This window comes from Mustelus asterias, chromosome 22 (genome assembly GCF_964213995.1).
Source record: "Mustelus asterias chromosome 22, sMusAst1.hap1.1, whole genome shotgun sequence".
NCBI classification, from domain to species: Eukaryota; Metazoa; Chordata; class Chondrichthyes; order Carcharhiniformes; family Triakidae; genus Mustelus; species Mustelus asterias.
In genome coordinates, this window is record NC_135822.1 from 63,201,157 (window position 1) to 63,218,464 (window position 17,308).

The following is a 17,308-nucleotide window of genomic DNA, read 5'->3' on the forward strand; positions in this document are numbered from 1 at the left end:
GTCCCTCTGCGTATCTACACCCTTTATGGTTCTGCCATTTATCGTATAGCTCCTCCCTACATTATTTCTACCAAAATGCATCACTTCGCATTTATCAGGATTGAACTCCATCTGCCATTTCTTTGCCCAAATTTCCAGCCTATCTACATCCTTCTGTAGCCTTTGACAATGCTCCTCGCTATCTCCAAGTCCTGCCAATTTTGTGTCGTCCGCAAACTTACTGATCACCCCAGTTACACCTTCTTCCAGATCGTTTATATAAATCACAAACAGCAGAGGTCCCAATACAGAGCCCTGCAGAACACCACTAGTCACAGGCCTCCAGCCGGAAAAAGACCCTTCCACTACCACCCTCTGTCTTCTGTGACCAAGCCAGTTCTCCCTTTATCCCATGAGATCCAACCTTTTGCACCAGCCTACCATGAGGGACTTTGTCAAACGCAGATGTTGGGTGGTCTGCAGTTTAATAACAAAGATACTATTTCCAACAATCACTTGGGTTGTATCTGGTGGGATTAAAATCATGGTTGATGCTGGACTGTAAGGATAACAGATTAAATTATCATACACACAGTGTTGTGGGTGCAGATCTAGGCTGGAATTTTCTGGCCATTGCCACTGGCAAGATCTTCCGGTCCCGCTGATAGCAAACCTCACCACCGGAATACAACGGGAAACCTGTTTACAGGCGGGACTGGAAGATCCCACTGCCCTCGCCGTGAAACCTGCTGTGGAGGTGCAGAAAATCCTGTCCATGGTATACAACATGTCTGATAATTCAACATTAATTTAGTTACTAATTTCAACTCATCATAAAAATAGAGGTTGATGGTACTTAGTCAAAGAAACAGTCATCATAAATCCCTACAGTGCAGGAGGAGGCCATTTGGCTCATCAAATCTGCACCGACACCAATCCCACCCAAGCCCTATCCTTGTCACCCCACGTAATGCCCCTGACACTAAGGGGAAATTGCACCCAGACCTATTCTCCGTAACCCCAAGTATTTACCCCGCTAATCCCCCTAACCTACACATCTTGCATTTATCCTTCCCCCTGGGGTTAGTGTCTCGTTGTTGGCAGTATGCATCAAACGTGGATGGGCTGGTCAGTTTATTTTAGTTAAAAACTCAAAACCTGTACCTGCAAAATATTACGTTTTGTAATGGAATACTGAAGGGCTCTTGCTCATTCTCAAAATAATAAACATAGGTCACAGCTGGAATTCAGAATTTTTATGGTATGTGAAGTAGAGACCTGTCACTCTTGCATTTTGCAAAAAGGGTGAATTTCAATGTATATTCAGCATCATTACAATATAAATCATTAACAAAATAGTACGTTCACACTGTAGTCATATTGTCAAGTTTTATTTCTAACATATCAACAGTTTTAAATGGTGAGAGGAACACATAGACCACATCCTGTAACATAATGTTTTTGTCCTCATATAAACCAGACCTGACAGAATTTCAGCTGCAGAGAACTTGAATAATTAAAAAAAAAATCACATTTCATATTCAGGCAAGTTGCTGTGTAAAAAGCAAATATAGTCCATCATTTTCAACCGTAAAAATATCTCCAGCAAAATCAGCATTTCCACACTTCAAGCCACGCGAGGCATTAAATGAGGTAAAACTCATTTGTTTAATTCATGGGTTCCACAGCCCTTGTAAAAAAAATAAAAAAATATGATCCACACACAGCTCATTACACTTAAGACCCCTAAGCTGTCTAATTTAAAACATCCATAAAAACACGATAAGAGGAGTCCTCTCAATGCGTTTTCACAGCCCTGCACAAAATTGTTAAGCGGTTGATCGAGTGCATGCAAACCAGGTTTCCATTACACATCAGCAGACAAAAGAAGATTTTATGCTGTTACAAAGCTCAGAAAGGAGAAGGAAAGAGAAATGTAGAGCTCTACAGGCAATCATTTTTGAAACCAACAGGGTTAATTATGTCATGCAAAAAAACATTTTTTTTGGCTATTTCAATAAGCTATTTCCTACACGAGTTTAACAAAGAAACCACAAAGTGAATCATGCCTTTCTGAGAGGCCTTCCAGCCAGACTGAACTCAGGCATCAGATTGTATTACTACACGCATCCAAGACTGTGCAATTTGAAAACAATAAAGCTCAGTACATCATCTGAACCCATGGCAAGTTAAACACAAAAATTATTGGCTATAAATATATAACATGCATTTGTAAAAATGCATATACAATTTTAACTAATGGCAACAGGTTTTTCTTTAAATCCTAGAGTTGGTAGCACAGTATAACAAAACAGTCAAGAACACTGAATTAGATCTTGCTACTTCAACATGATATAATTAACTCACTCACTTCTTAAATGAACAGAGCCAGGGAGGAGTTCTCCCGAGCTTTTTCAGTTTTCACAGATCACTTATATCTCAGCTGACGTACCTGTTGACCTTTTAAATTAACTTTTTCTTTGAATGTCATTATATCAAATCAACACATTTCACATGAAACAAGAGAAAAATCCATAAACAGAGCTATTTTTTTCCCCCAATACAGTACACACAAGGTATAAGAAATGAAAAATCAGGTTGCTGTGTTTCTTCACATACTCTAATTGCACTGAGACAACCTTGTGTGACAATTTGGTGATGGCAGAAGACCATTTCAGAAGTGATAGTTCCACATTTTAAAGAGTGGTTGAGAGGCCTGTTTGAATGAAATGTTGGCTGCTTAATTCAATTGGCTGCCTTCTGCCTTAAAACCATCCAAAATTATCAGTGGCTGCGACAGGGCCTCATTTACAGTTTCACTGCGTCAAGTGTAACTATGTCAGAACTTAAGATTTCAAAAGAATAAGTGACACATCTTTAGTGTACAAGAAAATATAAAATGGAACACTAACCCTCCAACATTAGGATGATCACCATTAAATTTTAACCTTCATGCTTTGGCAAATGTTTTGAATGAATTGTACAAATCACTGCCATCAAATGTGAATTATATAAAGTACATATACAGTAGCCATTTTTCATTTTGTAGATTTTTTTTCTTTTTTTTGTTAATGTCTACATCTTGAGACAGTCGAAAGAAACACCATATAGTTCCACGAACGTGACAATTATGCAGCCACCAGGAGCATAATGTGCATGCGGACACGTGCATGTTACTGCTGGTCTTCAGAGGCCACCAGGTTGTGGCTCAGCTTGAATGGTTGCTCGGGCCAGAACTCTGCCAACTTCTTCAGCTCTGCAGAGACATTTTAAAATCAATTAAAAGTAGACTCTTCCAGCCTTTTCTGAACAATAATCAATTTTATTTGCAACTTGGCCCAGTAGCAAGAGCATGGTAAAAATATAATGACATCAAAGTGGAGCTTTTTATGTTTACCAGTCACTTTTATGTATGGCAATGAAAGGAATGAAGGTAATTTTTGGTGCAGAGCCCTGATGTTGAGTTGAAGCATTTCACACATGTTTTAGATACAATGCTGGTTTTAAAATGCAGGCATAATGGTCATTCTAAACAGCATGCCATGCACTTTCAAATCTACATTACAGTGCTCGATGTCACCCGAGTGTGATGTAGAAAACAAGATGTGTTTTGAAGGAACTAAAGCTTGACCAGATATTATGAGTCTCCCCAAATGACTTGCTCTGTTTATCAGATGTGTAAGTGGGAAATACTGTGCAGGACCCACAGGAGCTGCAGTTTCTGGAAATGTGAAATTCAAACAGAATGTGCTGCTATTTGTTGGACTCATTGGGCAGGATTTGCCAGCCATGCTCGCCCCAAAGCCGGAAATATCCACCCAATGGACCTTTGCCTGGTCCATCTGCCCATTGAGTCCAGAAGGCGATCAAAGGTCATATCAAGCTTATGTTGGGAGTAAAAAGAAAATGGTGGGTGAATTGTCCGTTACAATCCTTGCTGTGTCCTTTTCCTCTTACACTTCCAATGAAGCTCAAGAGTTCAGAACCTCTGCCACCATTTTTCAGGCAGCAGCTGTTGGCAATGCTTCTGACATTCCCTTTGACAGCTTCTCTAAACCCTTTACTTGTTGAATTATCTGTTTTTGATTTACACCATCATTCTGTCTAAAGTTAATCTTGCCTGTCTTCCATCCTATCCTGATCTTTTCCTCTTTCCTGCCTCCTTTCTTAACTTTGTACTTGCCTAAAATCTACTACATCTCTAATGTTGTCCAGGACCAATGAAAAGTCATTGAAATGTTCAATCTGTTTCGCTCACACAAATGCAGCCTGAGTTGCTGAAAATTTCCAGCATTTTCTGTTTTTGTATTGTATGAGCAATGTTCAATATCAGGAGAGATAACGACTTGTAGTATGAGGTGGGACAGTCATACTAAACTATACAAGAACACCAGAATTAAAGGCAGAAGTAGACCACCAGGCCCTTAGAGCCTGCCCTGCCATTTAATACGATCATGACTGATCTATGCCGGCCTCAACTCATCTTCTGTGCCATTTCCCCTTGGTCCTCTGTTTCTTGATCAATCCAATATTCATCCACCTCCACTTTAAATGCTTTTAATGATCCAGCCTCCGCCACCCTTTGAGGCAGAGAATTCTGGAGAGTCACTACCCTCTGCAAGAAGAAATTTCTACTCATCTCAGTTTTAAAGAGCTATGTCCCCTTGTTCGAGACTCTCCCACGAGGCAAAACATCTCACCATCTATCCTGTCAAGCCCTCTCAGTATATGATATGTTTAAATATGGTCACCCCTCACTCTTCTAAACTCCAAGGAACAGAGACTCAATCTATTTAGCTTCTCTTGATAGGACAACCCTCTCATCCCAGGAATTAGCCTGGTGAATCTTCTTTGGACTGCTTCCAATATTCCTCCACCCCGTTTTTGGGTAAGGGGACCAAAACTGTATGTAGCTGAGGCCTCACTAACACCCTGTACAAGTGCAATAAAACCGCCCTAGTTTTAAACTCCAACCCCATTGCAATTTGGGGCCAAAATGCCGTTTGCCTTGTTAACGACTTGTTGGACCTGCCTGCTAGCTTTTTGTGTTTCATGCACTATAACATCTAGAAACCCCTGTACTTTACTCCATTTCTCTCCATTTAGATAATAATCTGCCTTTTAAGTCCTCCTACCAAAGTTCACGACCTCACACTTCTCAACATTAAATTCCATTTGCCAGGTTTTCGCCCAGTTACCCAATCTATCTGTATCCCGATGCAGAATCACAACATCCTCATCATAACATGCCCTTCCACCTATCTTTATATCAGCAGCAAATTTGGAAACCTTACATTCCGCTCCTTTCTCCAGGTCATGAATGTAAATAGTGGGCCAAGAACCGATCCCCTGCAGTATTCCAATAGTTACACCTTTCCACTCTGAAAAAGACCCATTTATTCCAACAGTCTGTTTTCTAAGTGACAGTCAGTTTTCAATCCATGCTAATACACTTTCTTCAAGTCCATGGGCTTTTACTTTATGCACCAGCCTCTTATGTGGCATCTTGTCAAATGCCTTTTGAAAATTTAAATACACAACATCTACAGTTTCCCCTCTATCTCCTCTCCCTGTAACATCTTCAAACAATTTGAGCAAATTTGTCAAACATGATTTACCTTTCATAAAACCATCTTGACTATGTTTTATTATATTCAAACAAGGCAGGTGAATTGGTTAACCACCTTAGACAACTCCTCTCTCATCCCATGTCTTGCCAATAATAGATATTAACCTAACTGGCTTGTAGTTCCCTGCCTTCTGCCTTTCTCCCTTTTTGAACAATGGCATCATTGACCATTTGCCAATCTTCTGGCAGCCTCCCGGAATTTAGCGAGTTCTGAAAAATTTCAACCAATGGGTCAGTCCACTATCTCTGCAGCCATTTTCACTAAAACCTTAGAATTCAGTCGTCAGGCCCTGGTGACTTGTCTGCCTTTAGCCCCTTGAGTTTCTCTAATACTCTCTCCCTTATGTTTGGGATTTTTGTAAATTCTACCATATTATTTGAAATCAGCCCATCTGATGTCTTAAGGATATTTGCAATGAAAGTAATTTGCAATATTTGCAATGAAAGATATTTGCAGTGAAGTCCGATGCAAAAAATTTATTTAGCATACCCAGCATTTCTTTGTTTCCTGTTATCAATTCACCCACCTTGTCCCACAAAGGTCCCACATTTACCTCAGCTGGCCGCTTCCTATTCATATATCCATAGAAACTCTGATTGTTTATTTTTATTGTGCATGCAAGTTTTTTCGCAAAGTTTATTTTCTTCCTTTTTATGAGCTTTTTGATCTTTTACTGCTGGATCCTAAAATCTTCCCAGTCCTCTTGTCAACTACTTGTTTGACATGAACTGGCCGGTGACTTGATCTCCCAAAGTGATCATTTTCTTCTGTTTATTCTTCCTCTCCCCATCACCCACCATTTGGCTGTTCCCAACCATCTGCTTAGTTGCCACCAGTGGAAGCTCCTGAGAGTTTTGAGAGTGTGTGTATGCACATATTTATTCTGAAAAAACAGTGGAAATACTGCAGCTCCCAGTTACTTCACTAATACAATTTCTCAGCCCAGATTATAACATTCAGTCTCAACACAAACAAGGCTATTTAATATCCTGCAGGTGAATAGTGGAAGGTCGAGTACATTGAACTCACTGTCCTATGCCATTTTGAATATCCTGCTTTTCAATTTAACATTATCCTAACCTCCTTTGTTAAACATGGATTTTGCCTCTTTCTCCTGGAATCCCTATTTTGATTGGGATAAACTCCTGCTGAGCAGGAGTGAATATCTGCCACTGCTCACTGCTGTTTGAATATCTGCCATTGCTTATCTACTGACCTGTACCTTGTTTACTCAGTTCACCTTAGACAACTCGTCTCTCGTACCATTATAATTAGCCTTATTTAAGTTGAAGACACATTTAAGTTGAAGACACAGCACATTCTGACAAGTTTAGTTAAAATTTTGCCATCATTTTATGCAGTCTTCTATTTAACCACAAATAGTAAAAACTTGTCCTCAGAACAGTGAGTTCAATGTACTCGACCTTCCACTTATACACCTGCAGGATATTAAATAGCCTTGTTTGTGTTGAGACTGAATGTTATAATCTGGGCTGAGAAATTGTATTAGTGAAGTAACTGGGAGCTGCAGTATTTCCACTGTTTTTTCAGAATAAATATGTGCATACACACACTCTCAAAACTCTCAGGAACTCCCAGTGGTAGCAACTAAGCAGATGGTTGGGAACAGCCAAATGGTGGGTGATGGGAAGAGGAAGAATAAACAGAAGAAAATGATCATTTTGGGAGATCAAGTCACCGGCCAGTTCATGTCAAACAAGTGTGTCACTGTCTGCGAACTGAGTCTGCTACAAATTAATTGTGGTGGTTTTTGTCTTATGGACAGTCTCAAGTTCCCCACATTAGGCTGGTACACAGGATAGCAAACATTCTTTCAGTTAGGTTCTCTACTGAATTGGCCAAACTAAACTAAATTCATGCCAGTGACTAAACAAAATGTGTGCAAGCATGGGCAATTGATGCTTGTGATGTTCCATTATAAGCTACCTCGTTTTCCCTTTCTCAATTGTATTGTTATTTCATCCCCAACTTTGAAATCGTACCTTCACTGGAGTGGTGCTGCTGGAGAACCTGAGCAGTGGAAGTGAACATTCTGCCATTTGCTGTCCCGACGGTGCCACACCCGTGTCTCCTCTGACTGGGTTGTCCGTGGCCTACCCTGAATGTCTATATACTGGGTGAGGCGAATGTATGCTATGCAGGCAGCGTCTTCCCCAATCAGATGAACATGAGGGTTCAAAATAGTCGTGTGGATGGGTTTGCTGTTTTTAGATAACACTACATAAGAGAAGAAGGAGGACAATAGTCAGTTCTTTTAATTGTAATCACTTCAGTCTAGCAGTTCAGTTTCTTCCCATCAACAGGAATTTTCCACAAGAAGAATCGGAAAAAGCTTCCCTATTTCCAGTTATTATCAGCAGCAATTATTCCTTAAGTCCTGAACATGGTTACTTTCCTCATATCTGCATCTTTTGACTCCTTCAGTACAATTAAATTTCAAATTGGACACTACTTTCCTGCAGTACTGCAGGGGTGATGTGGCAGTACCCAGGGAAGCAGAGAGAAGTCGGCGAATTACCGGCACACTATGTGTTAAGTGTTGAGTGAAATTAGTCGAAGCCTGGGTGCAAGTTGCCTGTCTATACTTTAGCTTGTGTGTACCCTGAGGAGAACATAAGGGGTGTTATGTTGGGGGGGGTGAGGTAGGTAGGTGGGCAAATAATTTTCTTTGATACTGGCAGAGGTAGCAGTTTGTATGTGACAGGCTAGCAGTTTTGATGTCGGAGTTCTAAACTGGGAGGCTGCCTCTTAATCAAGTGGGAATTAGACTGCTGATATGTGATGCTATCTCACATGTTGGGATAGCATACAAAGAAATTGTATTCACTGAGAGCGCATTCAGAAAATCTGCGTTAAATTCTCTCCGTATTTTAAAAGTTTTCTGCCAAACTGCCAGATGAAATACCAAAAGGTATTAGTGATGGAAATTTTTGAACAGAGACCAGGAATAACTGTGCAACCAGTTATTTCCTGAGTACAAGAAGAACCAAGGGTAGAATTCAAGGAACCAAACTATTCTGAGCTTAAGGAGAAAGAAGTCATGATGGTACATGGCTGGAGCAAGGACATACTCTGCTGGAGAGATCAGGCAAGGACACTGTTAGTTTCTCATTACATGAAATATTTTCCAATTCAGCTTTAAATTACATGACATGCAGTGCTAAAAATTGCTTACAATTCTCAAAATAAAATCTGTGGAAGTCCATCCCTTCAACAAGATTACCCAATGCTTCAGGTTCAAATGAGGTCAGTCCTGGATCGCAGATTTTCCTGAAAAGATCAAGAAATATCTTATGAAAATGTCAATTCTAAACACTACTGAGGATGATCAATGACAAAAGTGACCTGTTGTCAGGACTGGTGCAACCACTAAGCAAACTAGGCAGTTGCTTAGAGCAGCAAAAAACACGAAACATTCATGACGTTATATAAGTAAACTAACAGGCTTCAACAATAGGAATCTATATCTACTCTTACGCATCCACATATACTGATACACATATATTGATATATATATATATATATATAGAGAGACATATATATATATACATGTAGGGAGAGAGAGAGAGATTCCCATGTATTTACATTGCAATCTTTCCCAAAATTTCATTTTAGTTTCCATATTCTCTTTGTGACAGTCTATAAATTTATACATCTGCATGATTATTCCAAAACAACAAACCTGTAAATAATGCCAAATAAAGTAATTTAATAAAGCCCACTCTGTCATAATAATTATTGATGCTGTAAATTGTGCATATAATAATCTAGTAACTGTTGCAGCAACACTGAGTACTACATCATGTGAACCATATTACTCATTATAACGTGCATTTTTTTTAGTAGTACATATCCTGGGAAGTGTAGAACAATGAGATGGACTATCATCATATTCTTTTTTATGTGAAACCTAATTATAAATGCAGAATTTTTATTCATGCTCACGCACAATATTTATTTTTGAAACTTAACCTGTGGGAAGGGGTGGGGGGGGTGCAGTAGAGTTCCAGTTGAAGGTTCACATCGGGGGCTTAATACTCTTGCCCTGCCTACTGTTGGGTCCTAATCCCAAGACAATATGCAATTATTTATTCAGGAGCAAGATATGGGAGAAACACGCTTGGAATCGTTGCCCTGAAGTATAAGTAGTCATAAGGATGCAATTTACTGCTACAACCATATCAATGCAGAAATTAGGGCTATACATCAGACACCAGGTCCTAAAACTTAGGAGGGTGTCTCTCACCATTTGGACTTTGCACAGGTTACACTAACACCAACCCAATATCAGAACACATTTCAAAAGTGTGTCCAGGCGGCAATAACTGCCATGGAAACTTTAATTCTGAAAATATTTCACAGGGTATGGGCGTCGCAAAGCCAGCATTTGTTGCCCATCCCTAATTGCCCAGGAGATGATGATGGTGAGACACCCTGAACCGTGGAGGTGCTCCCATAGTGCTGTTAGGAATGGAATTCCAGGATTTTGATACAGCGACAGTAAAAGAACTATATTTCCAAGTCAGGATAATGTGTGGCTTGGAGGAGACATGCAGGTGGCGGTGTTCCCTGCATTCACTCCCCTTGCCTTTCTAGGTTGTAGAGGTCAGGTGTTTGGAAGGAGCCTGGTACACACGATTGCCATTGATGATGGAGGTGTGAATGTTTAATATGGTGGATGCAGAGCCAATCCAGCCATTTGTTTCTTCCAAATGGTGCCCAGGTTCTTGAGTGAAGCCGTATTCAGCCAGGCAAGTGTAAAGGATTCCATCACACATCTGTAGATGTTGACAGGTTTTTGGCAGTCAGGAGGGTAGTTAATCACCACTTAATTCCCAGTCTCTGACCTGCTGTTTATATGGCTCATCCAGTTATGTTTCCGGTCAGTGGTAGCCCCCAGGATGTTGATCGTGAAGGATTCAGCAATGGTAATGCCATTGAATGTCTTGGGGAGATGTTTCGGTGCTCTTTTGTTGGAGATGATCATTGCCTGGCACTTATGCAATGTAAATGTTATTTGCCTTTAATAGCTCTCAATATTTCTACGAATGATCAGGTGTTGGAAGGGCAGCAGTAATGAAGTATTAATGAATGGGAAAGATGATCTCTAAACTTACGCGTAAGCTTCAAAGTCCCCATTGTTGATAGCTTCAATCAGCTGTTCAGTTAACTTGATGATTTCTTGCTTCCGAGCTGAAAATAAATCAAAAAGAAAATGGGACAATTGATACCACCCAAACATCATAATTACTGGGGACAAAAATTAGCAGTTTGATCCCTGCTTACTGGTATCAATTCCCATTTAGAGTGATTTGCTTTATTCTGTAGCTAATTAAAATTGGTGCCTAGAATAGCTGGTAACACTAACTTTTACAATTAACTTTAAACTTGTACTTTGCATTGTTACCGTAATTTCACGAAAAAAAACCTGGGCTGTAACCTAATTACCATTATTACAATGTGTTTCTGAGAACAAAAGTAAATCACGTGTAATCCCGCACAATGAATCCATCCCACGTCAAAATGGCCCGACACAATGCCTGATAAAACTACCCTCTCATTCATATACATAAAGATTTAAACCCAACCATAAACACGCTAAGACAATTCCCTTGTTCACACAGACAGTTTAAAATCTTAGCCATCTCCACTTTTGCAATGACTTACCTCTTACCTGTAGGAAGACCGAAGTTGGCCAGCCATCTGCAAAAAAAGTCGCACATATAACCCGCCCACGAATATAAGCCACATTGCCTCTGGAATACGTTTAAAAAGATATACCCTGCAGGTTGTTTTCGTGAAAGTACGGTAATTACTTAAGACTTGCGACTCTCCGAGATGTGATGTCCTTCTAGTTGCTTGTTTTCAACAGACAAGACATATAACACACAACAGACAATTAAGCAATGTTCCCAGAACCCATGAACAAGATACATCATGGGCTATGGCTCACTTTACACTGAAACGGCATTATTGTTTGCAATGCTTGCACTGTTAAACTGTTTTGCTTCTTAAATAAAGGGCACTTGAAACCTCTGCCATTTGAGATAGCGGCTATGAACATAAAACACAAATTGACTTAGTTACTGTTAATAAAACAGTTGCTGTAAGGTCCTGGTCACAATTAAAAAGATGTTTGAATCACTGTATTCAGTAGTCATATACTGAATGTCAACACAAAAATGCACTAAATCGATGCCCACCTCAGGGGCATCTTTAAAGCCAAGTGATGTAAAATAATTAAGTTATGACATGAATAATTCAGAGACAGTATCCCAGACCTTATGAAGTTTTGTCACTTTACTAGGACAAAAAAGTTTTGTTTGAGGATTATACTTGTTCACTGTCTTACAGTTCTTTCCTCTGAAAAATAAATCACCATCCTGCCCTTCTGAGACCAAAAACAGTTAGCATTTAACCCCCCCTTTTCCCTGAATTTATATACCATGCCAAAGGCAGGGCTAACAGGTTGGCATCTTAAAAGTGCTTCATAGACAAATTTCTGACAGTATTCAAATTCATTCAAAGAGCATTTGACACAGGGAACCTTTGAAATACTAAACACTGTTTAACATACTCCCATACTATTGTCAATAAATAGGCTGAAATGTATCATGTGACAACTTAGATTACTATCCGTGCTCCCCACGCACATATCAGAATGTTCCATGGGAGACAATGAGCACAGTACATATGGCCTCTTGCAATAGGCTACAATTAAGAGTTATGAGAGTAGCCAAGTGACCTGTTCCTTGCCCACCCTCAAAGGGTGAAGTGAGGCACTCCTTCAAACGTACAACCTGGATATTTGCATGACAACAGATCTGTATCTCATTACTCTGTGATGTTGCATGCATATATGACAATACCCCACACTGTTGCCGTCACACTGCATCACGAACCAGCCATCCAGCCAACTGAGCTAACCCTAAGGTTATTCTTGAAGGCCCACCTTCTCAACTTTGCCCCTCGCTTGCGGTGTGGTGATCCTCAGGTTATCATCAGTCAGCTCTCCCCGGGTGGCATGGTGGCCCAGTGGTTAGCACTGCTGCCTCATAGCGCCAGGGACCTGGGTTTGATTCCCGGCTCACTGTGCGGAGTCTGCACGTTCTACCTGTGTCTGCATGGGTTTACTCTGGATGTTCCAGTTTCCTCCCACAGTCCGAAAGATGTGCTGGTTAAGTGGATTGGCCATACTAAATTCTCCCTCAGTGTACCTGAACAGGTGCCAGAGTGTGGCGACGAGGGGATTTTCACAGTAATTTCATTGTGGTATTAATGTAAGCCGACTTGTGATACTAATAAATAAACTTTAAAACAAAGGGGAGTGAAACCTATGGTCATCTATGGCAACTTTACCAATATCTCTTTTGACAATAATCCTCCACAATTTTTGGCTGTTTTATCCTTTTGCAATTTTACTTAAAGCAAAAAGTAATCATACCAATTGAGACTGTGTATGTATTAATTTTTAACTCATCTCACTTCATATTAGTGTGCTAACATGGGAGTATCTTTGAGTGTCTTGAGACCGAATACAGTAATGGACTCAATATTTCATGATGTGAAAAACACTTCAGTCAAAACAACAGCAGCATTTGAGACCACAAGAATACAATTGATTTTCCCCTCTTCCTATCTAATTTTAACATACATTTTTTTGTTTTGAAGAAAACAATGTATAAAATATGTTTTCAAATACAATGGCATAGTATAGTGATGGTTACATATTAGCTTTTTGGAGACGAAGTTGTGATCAATGTAATAAGTAGATAATATAAGTTTTCCAGGGGTTCATATGGTATCCAAGTTGTATGATTTCCCAAGCAACAGAACACAGTGATTATATAGCTCTGTGAGGCTCAGTGTTCAATACTGAATAGGTCATTCATGACTGATGGCTGATTTTACACTTGATATCATGTCAAATACTGCCAAATCCCCAAGTGCAATTCTTGCACAAGCCATCTGCAAGCTAAGTGTGCATCTTGTCAAGTCTAGCAGCCCAAATAATCCATGAGAAAGACGATTTCTGGCAGTTTTAAACCTGTAGCTGTCATTGAACCCTCCACTTGGAAAACAGTGGTGCTAATGTGGGTCTCAAAAGCAGTTGACATCAGATTATACCTTGAGGTAATTACAGTTTCGTTTGCAATTGTTCTCTAGTCTGCAAAGTGTTAGTGTTTACAATTCCTGTGTTAATACGAAGAGTATCATGGGGTTTTGGCTGGTTAGGCTGTAGATATACACGACCTTCCATTATTTACACAGTAGGAGTTTGAGGCATAAATTGCAGGCATTTCTCCTCATTTCTTGCAGAGAAATTGAAGATTATGACTATTGTGTTGGTACTTTCTACTGCTCAGTCGAATAAACCTTAAAAAGCTTTAAATGATCACCACAGAGGCAACGCCTCTCCTCCTCCCATTTTCTTCCTCTTCTGCCCACATTTCACTGTGGCATTCTTCTTCCTTACATTTATACGAGTCATCTCCTCTTTCACTCAGCTCTTGTTGGCACTCTTCTCCCGTCAGTTCAAACTGAGCCTCCTCTCTCCACCAATACCATGGGTTTCCCAAGTGCAGTATCCCAGAGTAACTGAATTCACCATGTTTCTTCTTTCACAATTTAATTTGGTGATAATTCTATGATGGAGAGATCCTATACGATGTTAATAGCTCCTCCTTTCTTCACTGACAAATATTATATAGAAAATTGGGAAATGTTTCAGTAAACCCAAATTGGTACACAAGACTCATTTGAGTCTAATGATTCTACAGCTATTCGTTCCCAAGTAACAGAGAAAATGATTGATGGAAATGTTTTCTTCTTTTTGGCTGTAAATGAAATTCTCTCTTTTCCCTCCATTAATTAATCTTCATCAAACGTGCGATGCAGGAAAATATTTCAGAGTACAATCACAAGTCATCCACATCAGTCTTCTCACATAAGATTTTTTTCTTCTCTGCATCTGTTGAAGTTATGATGTGGAGATGCCGGCGTTGGACTGGGGTAAACACAGTAAGAAGTTTAACACCAGGTTAAAGTCCAACAGGTTTATTTGGTAGCAAAAGCCACAAGCTTTCGGAGCCTTAAGCTCCTTCTTCAGGTGAGTGAGAATTCTGTTCACAAACGGCATATAAAGAGACAAACTCAATTTACAGAATAATGGTTGGAATGCGAATACTTACAGCTAATCAAGTCTTAAAGGTACAAATAATGTGAGTGGAGAGAGCATTAAGACAGGTTAAAGAGATGTGCATTGTCTCCAGACAGGACAGCCAGTGAAATTCTGCAACTCCAGGCAAGCTGTGGGGATTACAGATAGTGTGACATGAACCCACTGTTGAAGTTAACATGGAAAAGGCCATGATTTCCACTGAGACCAAAATGGCAGAAATGAGAGTGAATTAATTTGAAAATGATTCATCAGTTCATTTTCTGAGGCACACGCATAAGGGAGAGAGTACTGTGGGAGTTCCCACACTACAAAGACAAGAGTGGTGCATCTTCTCAAGAGCAATTCAGGATGGGCAATAAATGCTCGCCATGCCAGCAATGCCCACATTCCATAAGTGAACGATAAGAAAAAGTGGGCTCAGTGCCTGGGTTGGGGAGAGAACATCTAGTCATGATTCCTATTCCTAAATTCTAACCAACGACCTCTGCTGAAAGCATGAATTGGTGCACATCAGGTAAAGATGGAAATTGGTTTGGATGGAATACCTACTATATTGTAGTAATAGTCGATCTCATTTAAAAGTTGATCCCTGGCCTTCGACCAAAGCTCCTTAATTTTTAACATAACCTTGTGTATAATCTGACCCTACTTTTTGAAGGATAGGAGAACAGCGTGCTTTTTTCATGTTTTTTTGTGTACAATACTACAACAGAATAGTGTAAACACAAGCTACTATCAGTGATTATAATTTCCTGATAGTATAGTCAGACTACCAATACTGTGTGATTACCTAATCTTTAATCACAATGTTCTCTGGTACCTCACTCCAGATTATGTCTTCTAACGAGATGAGAAATAATGTGAGTTACTAATCCATTCAGATGGGGCTGCCAGCAGTAAAACAGGCGCTACCAACAGTGTTGCCAGGTCAGAATGGCGTTTCCACCAATGTTGCTCTCTAAACAAGCTGACACTAGGATAAATAACCTGTTTCGACCAGTAATTTTAATTTACTGATATTATGGTCATAATCTACCAATTGTTTTTGGATTATATGTGTTTTCCTCTGTTCACTCAGTGTGGTTTAGCGCTCATCGTATCCAAAAAGAAATTGAGGTTACAGCTACTATTGTTTAGCCTTCTGAAAGCATGGCATAGCTCACCAGTAATTGGTAAATATTTTTCATGTTTTAAGCAAACAGTTGTCTCTCCACCATGCATGGATTTCAACCTCTCAAAAATATTACTCGCGTATAAGTCAGCCCTCTACTTTTTGCTTAAACATTTGATCAAAAAAATTACTTTTACACAAGTATACTTGGTAATCGGCACAGTTGAATAGTTGCAAATGCCCTTCACATGAGGACTAAGACCTTAGTAAAAATACTGGAGCTTGTCAGGTGCCTGTGAAGTTGTGGCCTAGCCAGATTGATTAGTTGAATTGAGAAAGTTCTTTCCCTTAAGAAAGTAGGGCAGGATTACATGATAAAATGGGTGCACTCTTTTGATCATCACTGCTGCATCTGTACAAAGGTTAGGAAGCACTTCTTGTTTAATACTTGATTTACACAGAATGAACACAGTGGCATGACGGGAGGGAACATACATTAGAATTTGGCTGCTGTGATTGGCTGAAGTACCATTGGCTTGAAAAGGGAACAAGAAGTTCGCAACAGGAGCTGTTTAGAGTTACCATTCAGCAAGCCCTGTTGGGAATGTAGGAAAATTGAAGAGGATATTTTCATGGAAGAAAAATGTTTGGGAGAATCTCCTGTACTTTACTCAGACAATACAACTGTGAAGGAGATAAAAGCATTTCAAAGAGTTTACAGAGGAAATAATATTTTCAGTATCGACCCTTAACTGTTTCTACCATCCCAGGAGAAACATTAACCTGCATTTCTGATTTTTGATCGACCTGCTGTGCTCTCCAACACTCTGTTTCTCGAACTACGATTTGTTAAGGCATTGGAATAAGCATGAAAGATGTTATGCTTACATATTCTCCCCAGAAAAACATAGGAAGGGGCAAAGAACAATTTGGAAAAAAGGCTGGAATGTGGAAAAAAATATATTCACGTTATTTCACATTAACGTTTTCCAGAATTTACATTGACAGTTTGTGGCCAATATTTACACAGGCCAACTTTACAATGCAGGGAGGTTAAATAAGCATGCATTCATGGCCCTTTAATGTTCAGAAGCAGAATAGAATGTAAAGATGTACTTTTAATACCTATAAAATACATCTTTACACTCTATTCTTCCAGAATTTCCTGTTAAATGTCATAAATACTTTACTTAGAACAAATAGAACAAAGAAAAAAGTAATAGTCAGGAAAACTTAAACGTTCAGTATTAAGTAAATCAATATGAAGTATTTTTTCTATGGTCATCCATCCGGCTTGAATTTTTCCAGAATGAAGACTCAAAAAATCTTAGAAGGAATGAAGTTTCCATTCACTGAATAATGCACATGACATAATTAGTGCTCCAT

General features: G+C 39.5%; 1 protein-coding gene across 50 annotated transcripts in view; it reads right to left on the minus strand.

Moving 5' to 3' along the window:
- Positions 1–1,354: 1,354 nt before the first annotated feature.
- The window catches only part of LOC144510121 (calcium/calmodulin-dependent protein kinase type II subunit beta), a 268,446-nt gene continuing 252,492 nt past the window's right edge, over positions 1,355–17,308 (minus strand). For all 50 annotated transcript variants that reach the window (XM_078239439.1, XM_078239470.1, XM_078239437.1 and 47 more), the window contains 4 exons: positions 10,748–10,823; positions 8,806–8,900; positions 7,613–7,847; positions 1,355–3,235 (listed from right to left, as the gene is read on the minus strand). In XM_078239439.1, the coding sequence (XP_078095565.1) occupies positions 7,615–7,847; positions 8,806–8,900; positions 10,748–10,823 (404 nt within the window). In that variant the 3' untranslated portion in view covers positions 1,355–3,235; positions 7,613–7,614. The remainder of the gene's footprint in view (positions 3,236–7,612; positions 7,848–8,805; positions 8,901–10,747; positions 10,824–17,308) is intronic.